Source organism: Serinus canaria, chromosome 24, assembly GCF_022539315.1.
Source record: "Serinus canaria isolate serCan28SL12 chromosome 24, serCan2020, whole genome shotgun sequence".
Taxonomy (NCBI): domain Eukaryota; kingdom Metazoa; phylum Chordata; class Aves; order Passeriformes; family Fringillidae; genus Serinus; species Serinus canaria.
The window spans coordinates 1,673,867-1,683,132 of record NC_066337.1 but is presented as its reverse complement, the minus strand read 5'-3'; the positions used below and the strand labels follow the sequence as shown (position 1 = coordinate 1,683,132).

At 57.0% G+C, this 9,266-nt stretch overlaps 1 protein-coding gene across 2 annotated transcripts in view; it reads right to left on the bottom strand.

The window, feature by feature from the left end:
* Positions 1–55: 55 nt before the first annotated feature.
* KIRREL3 (kirre like nephrin family adhesion molecule 3) overlaps positions 56–9,266 on the bottom strand; it is a 378,874-nt gene continuing 369,663 nt past the window's right edge. For both annotated transcript variants that reach the window (XM_050983486.1, XM_050983487.1), the window contains 3 exons: positions 9,094–9,203; positions 2,142–2,228; positions 56–1,192 (listed from right to left, as the gene is read on the bottom strand). In XM_050983486.1, coding sequence (XP_050839443.1) covers positions 749–1,192; positions 2,142–2,228; positions 9,094–9,203 — 641 coding nt within the window. In that variant the 3' untranslated portion in view covers positions 56–748. The remainder of the gene's footprint in view (positions 1,193–2,141; positions 2,229–9,093; positions 9,204–9,266) is intronic.

Genomic DNA, 9,266 nt, shown 5'->3' with positions numbered 1-9,266 from the left:
TGTGAGGGAGTTTTGGGGCTGTGAGGTGCAGGGAGGGTGGCCTGTCCCCATACCTTTGTGTCCCCACATCCCCTTACCTGTTGTGACGCCCCATCTCCGGGCTCCCACGCTGGGCTTGTGGGGTCCCAGCTGCCCCGTGCCTCAGTTCCCCTCCACCACCGGCCATTTCTGCCCCCATGGGGCCTGACCCAGGAGGCCACGGCACACCCAGGCTCCAGGCTCCAGGGGCAGCGTGCCAGGGAAGCCGATGTCCCCGCGGGGCGGCCATCAGCCCAGGCATGCCACGAGAAACACCTCTTGTATTGACCGCGGTGCCACGATACAGCGTGGAGAGGCCCTTCCCGGGGAGTCCCTGTCCCACCGCCGTCCCCACCTCCTGTCCCCCAGGGCGGGACCCCCCCGACCCCCCACACGGACTCTATAAGTATGGACACCGAACACCACGAAGGGAAGGGAGGAGCCGGGGGGAAGAGGGCAGCGGGAAGCGGAGGCGAGCGGCTGGGGGGGCGCGGGGGTCGCGGTGGGGCCGGGGCCGTCCCCAGCCCCGCCGAGGGAACGGCTCCCGGGGCTCAGCGCGTCCTCGGCGGGGTTGTGCTTAGCATGTGCCAGGGAGGGGGATGCTCGGCCGGTCCCCTGCCCCCAGCCCCGCTCCGGGGGGCTGGATCCGGCTGTTCCCAGCGCCGCTGCCGGCGAGCGCCACTGTCCGAGCACGGCGCCCACGGGAGGGTCCCGAGCGTCCCCGAGGGGCTCAAACGTGCGTCTGCATCCGCCTCTGCAGGGGCCGGCTGGGATCTGAGTTTTGGGAAGACGACTGGGAGTGGTGGGAGGAGGATGCGGAGGCCTTGCTGGCCTTGTCGAACTGCACGTAGCCGTCCTGCTTGCCGCTGCTGCTGATGCTGCTGTCGCACTGGGTGTCGAGGAAGGAGCTGCTGTCGCTCATGGAGCCGCGCTGGAATTCGCGCTCGCACAGCTCGATGGAGCTGCTGCCCATGCCCAGCACGAAGCGCTGGCTGTAGTCGTAGAGGCGGCTCTGCCCGCTCAGGGTGCTGTAGATGTTGGTGAAGGACATGCCCGTTGGCACCCGCTGCTTGCCGGCCGGGCGCAGGTCAGCCGGGCAGCCCGACAGCGAGATGGTGGGGGTGGAGTGGTGCTCCTTGAAGGTGTTCACGCTGTAGTAGCCGTTGGTGGGGTCCTGGGGAGTGGGAGAAGTGGGGCAGATCGGTGGTGGCCTCTCTGGGTACCTCCCTGGGCGTTTGGGGTGCCCACCCTGCCCATCCACCCGGGACATGGGAGACTTATCAGAGTCATCTAATCTCCTTAGGTAGAAGAGACCCACCAGGATCATCCAGTGCAACTCCTGGCTCTGCACAGACTCCCCAACAATACCACCCTGTGCATCCCTGGCAGTGCTGTCCAAACCCTCCTGGAGCTCTGGCAGCCTCGGGGCTGTGCCCATTTCCTGGGGAGCCTGGGTAGTGCCAGCACCCTCTGGGGGAAGAACCTTTGCCTGACATCCAACTTAACTCTCCTCTCCCCTGGTACAGCTCCAGCTGCTCTCTCAGGTCCTGTTGCTGGTCACAGAGATTAGAGCTGTCCCTCAGGAAGAAGTTGCAGACACTGATGAGTCTCCCTTTGGTCTCCTCCAGGCTGAACAAGCCAAGTCACCTCAATGATTCCTCATATGAACCCTCCAGCCCCCTCCCCATTTTCATAACCCCCTTTGGAGGACACCTCAACCACCAAACCATCCAGCAATGTCCTCTTGTGTCACCAGTGTACTCCAATCTGTTCAGCCCCCTCCAGGCTGGGACACAAGTGCTGCTTGTATGCCACTCTCCTGGCACACCTTTGTGCTACCCCTAAAAGCTGCTGGGGCCACAAAACAGTGCCAGCGTGCCAGAGCCTTTCTCCCTGCACAGGGACAGCCCTCTGGGACAGGCCACCACTGGAGACATGGCCCAAGGACAGACAGCCTGGCAGCAGCAGTGCTGGGTGAGGCATGAGCTGGCTCTGCCCGGTGGTGGGCACGGGGAGGGGAGGGTTCCCAGCACGCCGGGTGCAGCCCCTCTGCCAGGAGTGATGGGGGGCTCTGATCCCATCTCTTCACTGGGGACAGGGGCAGGCCCCAGGATCCAACCCACCTTCAGGTTTTGAAACTCCTTCTCCTCCTCCTTGAGCACCTCGAGCTGCTTCAGCACCGAGTCCTGCTGGAACTCCCCCCGGTCCATCTAGGAAAGGAGGCAGGCGGGGTCAGCATCCAGCACCGCCCGACCCCCCCCCGCGGTCCCCACCGCCCCCAGGCCATGGGGGCGAGCCCCACATCCGTCATCAGCCCCAGGGCACAGGGAAGTTGCCACCAGCTGGATTCAGGGACTTGCCCGGGGTGCCCCAGCGGCGTCCGAGGACAGACGCCCAAAAGCCACACAGTTCCCTGGGTTACAGATTGTTCTTCTCCGTTTAGGCTGGAAAAAGGCAGGCTGAGGCAGAAAACGAATTATTTACCGAGATGAGGGCTGGGGCTGCACCCGCCTGCCCAAAGCAACCCCAAAAATCGCCTAGTTTTCTTTTTTTTCTTTTTCTTTTTTTTTTTTTTTTTTTTTTTTTTTTGTTTTGTTTGTTTCCCTTCTTTTCATCCTTTCCTCCTTAGCTGAACTTGGCCGCCTCATTAGTTTTCCTTTGAAGGCTGGCTGTGATCGGGGGGAGGCGGAGGGGAGGGACAAGGTGCACATTAATTACACCACAGCTTTAATTACCCTTCCTTCAGCACGCGGGGCTGTGCAGGAAGCAGGATAATTATCAACCAATTTCTCAGTTGCCTTTTTTTAGCTTCTCCCGTATTCACCCGACGCCTCCAGCCCGGCTTCTCTGGGATCACAGCCCCACATCAGCCCCAAAATCTCCTTTTATTGCCCAAATTCTCTCCTCTTTAAGATGGTAAGTGGCTGTGGAAATTCACCCCGCGGCACTTGCTGTTCATCTCCCGAAAGCCTTTGATGTGGCTGTTAAAGGCAATAAATTAAAGTACCTGAGTTTTCCTAGGGAAAAGAAGGCCTGTATCAGTCATTGATTTACCAGGATAAATACAAGTGTCGCCGAGGATTAAACGAGTGAAGCTAAAATGGGACGTGGAGGGCTTTTTTTGCTCTGCCAGCCCCGGCGACCCCCTCGATCCTCTAAAGCATCTCTGCAAAGGCAGACTGGGGCTGTTAACCCTATCGGAAGGGTTTAACAGGTCCCAGCTCGGAAAAAAAAGGGAAAAAAACACTTCTCCTTGAATTTGGTTTGGTTTTTGTGTTGGCGTGGATGACGCAGGGCCAGATCCAGAGATGGAGAGGGCAGAAGGGAGGTAGGAACCAAGGGAACAATCCCACTGTGACCAAACCTCCCTGAAATTAATGTCGGCTTTGATGGGGTGTTTGAAGCCATTTTATTTAAGCCATTTATTTAATTTAAGCCATTGAAGTGATGGTGGGAATGATCCAGGTACTGGGATGGTCCCTGAGCTCCGTGGGGACCCCGCCTGTCCCCGACGCTCTGAATTCGGCTGCACCCCGTGGATTTGGGGACTGCTGGGAGTCTCCACATGAGGTCCACAAAGCGCCGCCACATCACCGAACCTCCAACTCCCCCATTACAGCCGGCCATTAACGTCATCTTTATTAAAGTTTTCCGCCGTTAATTAGTGGGCGGTGGGATCCTCGTTAGTGTGATTTCCTCTTTGTCATCTCTGAGCCAACACCAGGAAGGGACCGACCTTAACTCAAGTTCACTCCATCACCAATATTAACCGCGATTATGAAGGGGGAGAGGGAAATAGATGGAAAAAGAGACCAGAGATGTCTGAGTGCCCTGGCATGGGATGCCCCAGAGTCATTCCTGGACATTTTTCCAGAGCCATCCTTTCTCCAGCCAGGTGACAGCACCAATATGCTCCGGGCCTGGCCGTGCAGATGGCTGGGGGTACACCTGCCTGTTAGAGCCCACCATCCCCTCTTGCCAGGACTTCATCCTGCCTGGCACTGCCAGGCGCCGCAGCCTCCCCTTCCCCAGAAGAGCGGGGCGCCGCAGGTGGGGTGTAAAGCCCTGCCCATGGCCAAACCCCGCCGGTGCCTCCTCGGTCAGCGTGGCTGGGGGATATGACAAACTGCCCTGTGACTGTCACTGCCTCAGTTTCCCCCACTGCAGAAGGCAGGGACCCCCTCAAGGTCCTGAAGCACCCCTCAGGCTGGCAGTGCTGGCTCCCCCGGCCCAGGGGCAGAGCAAAGCGCCTCCCCAGGCTCCCCCGGCGCCGGGAAACGCCGGCTGGGAGCAGCGGGCAGTGCCCTGCCTCCCGCTCTGCTACTGCGGAGCTCTCCCGCGTTTCACGCCACCAAACGAAGCCTCTGAGATGGAGAATCCAACAGGATATTAAATTCTTGGCTATCATTAGTGGACACAATATGTTTTTTAAAACGCTGCTTCAGGTTTCTGAGTATCCTCCAGACCCGGCGGGCTCAAAGTGCCTCCCCCCGCCTCGCTCCAGGTTTAATTACAATATTTCCGGCTGGCTGGGTAATTGGATGCCACCCGGCAGCACTTGTGCGGGCCAGACGGTACCAGGGTGAGGGATGTTGATGACGATTCTCGAACAGCGACTTCCTCTGCTCCCAGGGAGGGACAAACCCATGAATAAAGAACCCCTCTGGGAATTCCCAGCTCGTGGAAGCCTTATCACCTTCAAACACCGGCTCTGGCCTCGGTCAGTGATATGAGCTCCCGCTGGGTGGGTGTGGGTACCCACCACAGGAGAAGTTGCCCGCCTTGTCCCACCTCTCCCCAAAATCCTGCTTTGGGATGGGCTGGTGCCGCTGGAAGGGGCCGGCTGTGAGGGAGGGATGCTCCCCGAGCCTCCCGGGCGAGGCTGGGTGTTGCGGAGACGCAGCCCGCTCCAGTTCAGACCCGGCTGTGACAGCTCAGGGCTGCCGGTGCTTCTCAGGGTGCCGGTGGCCGCTGGGCACATGGAACACGTCCCAGCCCGCGGGCACGGGGGAAGGCAGAGGAAGGGGCAGAGAAAGGGATGCTGTGTCCACTGGGCTGCAGGCAGGAAGGAGCCTCGCCCAGAATGGAAATTCTGCTCCTTTGATTTTTCCTCTTCCACAGTGGGAACTCAGCGCATCACTCCTGATGTCCAGAGCTACGGAGAGAATCCTTGGGGGGCTCGGGGGCCTTGGAATGTTGCCAAAAGCACTTGGTAGCTTGATTTTGATCCATCTAGGGATATGCCACCGATGTATGAGGAGATGGAACCTGTGAGAATCACTCGGGTGTGAATGGTGAAGGGAAGACGTAGTTATAGGGTAAATCCCAGATTTTGGGGTTTTGGTACAGGGGAGTTGTGGAGACAAGATGGAAGAATCAGGGCGTGTCACAGGGCTCTTCTTTCTTCTTGTCGTCCATTTGTTGTGGTGTTGGCACTTGTGGATTGGTCTGGGGTGAGGGTGTATTTGGTGACGAGGGTGACAGGTATTGGGGATAAAAGGTAAATATGATATACGTAGTTTTTGTTATAAAAGATGTGCCCGCCTTGGGGGTGGTCAGAGTGCCTTTGGCTGCCGTGCTGGTCAGATCCAGGTCGGGCAGAGAAGGGACGTTGTAGATAAGAAACAATAAACAATTCTGAAGACCGAAAAAACCTGGAGTCCAGACTCATCTTTTGAGGCCCAGCGTACAAGAACCATCCTAAGCGTGTGTAGGAGCAGAGACAAACAGCTGAAACCCCATATTCCACCTGTCTGGAAAAGGTGTCTGGTGCAGATCACCTGTGAAGGCTGTGAACAATCTGGGAACGGCCCTTGGAGCAGAGGGATGGGTTAAAGGAGACAGAAAAGATAAACCTATCACTGGATTGATTACTTTGACTGTTCCACTCCAAATATGAACCACAGGTGAAGCCTGGATCTGCCTGGCCACAGCGGGGGATGAATGATCCAGGGCAGGAGATCTCTGTGATTCCCCTGCCTGCCTGTCCCCTTGGGATCGTTTCTGCTCACGGCAGTGGGGATGGCTCCTTTGGGATTATCGGCCCCATTTCACAGGTGGGGAGGCACGGGCTCCGATTAGCCAGGAATAAACCCAGCCGTGGTAAGGGAGGAGGAGGAGGAGGCTGTGCCACGCCGGGGCTGACCATGCTCATCATCTTCCTCCTCACAGCCCGGAGCTGCCGTGCCCATGCAATGCGTCCCGCAGGAAGGAGAATGCGGCTGTTGCGGTTTATTTTCCCCAGGATCAAACCCTTTACCAGGATCTTTTGCCTGCAGCCACTGGAGCTGGCAGCCTTTTCCCTGCCCGTGGGCACTGCCTGGCAGAACAGCTCTCGGAGCAGGGGGTGGGAACGCCGCTGAGGCAATGTGAACATATGCAAATCAGCCAGCGTGACGCGTATCCTAAGGTGTTAATGAGTTTATAGATGCATGAATAATTACTTGTGAAAAGCACGGTGAGCTGCCGAGGTCACAGATGGCTGGAGAATGACAAAACAGCGTTTGTGGGGACGGAGAGCCACGCTGGCAGCCTGCGGCAGAGCGGGACACGGGGAAAACCGAGCACAGAGGCACAGCCTCGGCGCTGAGCATCCTGAAATTCAGCAGGAGCGGGTCAGGCTGTGCTGGAGTCAGGGCTCGGGCCGGGATGGGGTTAGGATGGAGAGCAGCAAGGAGCTGTTTGCCAGCGTGGCTGCTCCTCGTTAACACCCACATTAATGGTCCCGAGCCCGATCGTGGCACTGACAGTCACAGCTGCCATTGAACTGCAGGGTGGGATGAACACCGGGAGGGAGAGATCATCTCAAGGGATGGAGATCTCACAGGACGCTCGGAGAAGGCAAATGGGGAAGCAGAGGGAATAATGCTGGGAGAAGGGAGAGCTGGAAAATCCCAGGGTGAGGGGAGGGAGGTGCTGGGCACTGCCCTCCTCCTCCTGCTAAGGAGGTCTCACTGCTCCCCATCAGCAAGGGGAAGTTTTTATCTTGATCTTTCATTTCATTGACAAAGTTGGGACATTTTATCAGGAATTGTTTGGCATCCACGGCTGGGTGTCTGATGGCTGGAGGAGGATGCCCACACCAGCTGTTGGGCACAGCAAAGATGTGGATGAAGGACAGAGGAGGGGTCTCTGCAGACTCTGTGGAGAGAAGGAATTGGGCAGTATTTCCTGGGAACATGCTTGCTGAGGGCAGATGGGGGTGGGGAGGTTGTGATCCAGGCAGGGGAGGGGGCTTTGATGCTTTCCTCCTGCAGGTAGAATGCCCCAGCTGTCCCAAACCCTGCCAGCATCAAGAGCAGAGATCATGGACCATCTCTTCCAGCTCCTGAACAGCACTGATCGAATGATGTAATTTCCAACTGTTGTATTTTCAGGAAAAATTCCTGGATTTGGCCAGGAAAGGGGCAGAATTGCCCTCTTCCAGTCCAGCCAGGCTGTGAGTTTCTGTTGTGTCCCATCTGAAAGTGCTCAGCCTGAAGTACGAACCCTGCTCACACTTACACCGTTCCATTGTGCCCTGACCAAACCACCTCTCACCAGTCTGGCTGTAAACCAGAGGAGCTCCACAACCTCTCCCTGTAAGGCATTTTTTCCCAGCTCTCAAACAATTATTGTAATTTTTTCTGCACCATTTCCACCCTGCCAGAATCCTCATTGCAATGTGCCCGGCACAGCTCCGCTCCCAGCCCCACCAAGGCACAAACTGATGTGAAATCCCCCCCTGGCTACTGAAAATAACCCAAGAAAGTCCCCAGGATGTCTTCCAAGATCCTGTGCTTGAGCTCCCACCACCATCCTCTTCCTTTTCACTCAGAGTTGTAAATGTTCTCTTCTGCTGAGGCTTGTGTGCTTCCAGCTTGATGGTTACAGTCTGGAGTGGGATTTGGGATGATCCCAGATGCCCCTGTGGGAGTCAGATCTGGGCTTGGCACTGCTGATCACACAGATGATGTACAGGGTCCCATGGAGAGAAAACTTCTCATTTCCCTTCATCCCAGCAGATTGCTCCAAACCCAACCCCAGCCTCCTCCGTCCTTCCAGCCTTGCAAATCCCACCATGGACTTGCAGATTTCTCAGGGCAAAGCCCTACTGGGAACGAAGGGTCTTGCACAGGAGCCCTAGTGGTGCTGGGATAAGTTGCCAGATCCCCACCTCCTCCTGCCTCATTGTTTGGAGGCTCCCTGGCTGTCTAAATACTCTGGCAATCCTGACAATTTCAGCAAGCAATTCCACCCACTCTACCATGATCAGCCTTGCCTTCCCACCAGGCATTCATGGAACAGCTTTTGCAGGCAGGACATACAAGTGCTGCCCAAAAAATTGAGATTTAGAGGAGGAAAAAAAACACCCAGCAGCCTAGAAAGCAGCCACTGGCTTCTTCAATCCCTCCCCCCTTTCCCATCTGCTCTTTTATCTCTCTTTTTTTTTTTTTTTTTTTTCAGGATTCTTTGCCATTTTTCAGCTTGCATTTGTCACCAGCAAGTGAAAGCCAATGCAGACTGGGGCTGAGCCACAGAGAACAGTGACCACAGCATACAGAGGGGTGAGGATGCACCAGCATCAGGGCACAAGCTGCATTTCCCGATCTCAGCCATCCACCTCTTGCCCTGCCCGTGTCTGCCAGTCCCCTCGGGTGAAGGCGGTGGCCTCGGGAGGGTGACAGCTCCCCGGTGTTACAGACCCAGGGGCAGGCTGGCCTCACACCCAGCCCTGTGCCCGCAGGAGCCCCTGGGCGCAGCTGGGTGATGAGCTCGTTCTCTCCTCGTGCTCGCCCCTCGGGTGTCTCCCTGCCCTCTGCAGCTTTCCAGGTGTAAGGTGGCAAATTTGCTTTGCAATTAGCCCGGCGGGCAGATGGGCCGCTGCAATAAACCCCTGGCAGCTCTCCCTCCTCGTTAGCCAAGTTTCACTCGAGGAGTTTTTATGGCAAGAGAATGTGGATCTCGAGAACAGCATTTTTGGAAGAGCATCTTTGCCTTGAGAGGTTATTACGGGCCTGAACGACACGTGTCTGGGCTTTTTACCATCAAACCTTGCCCGGAGCAATCGCCTGGGGAGAGGAAGGAATTCCTTACCATCAGCTGCTTGATGGTCGGGTGCTCCTCCGCCTCCCTGCCCGAGGCCGGCTCCTTGTGCACGATCTCCACCCGGATATCGTTCTTGGCAGAAACCACACCCTTGAGATCTGGGAAAAGAGGGAGATGGACAAGGAGCTTAGGCTGAGCTTCTACCGGGACATGACTGAGGA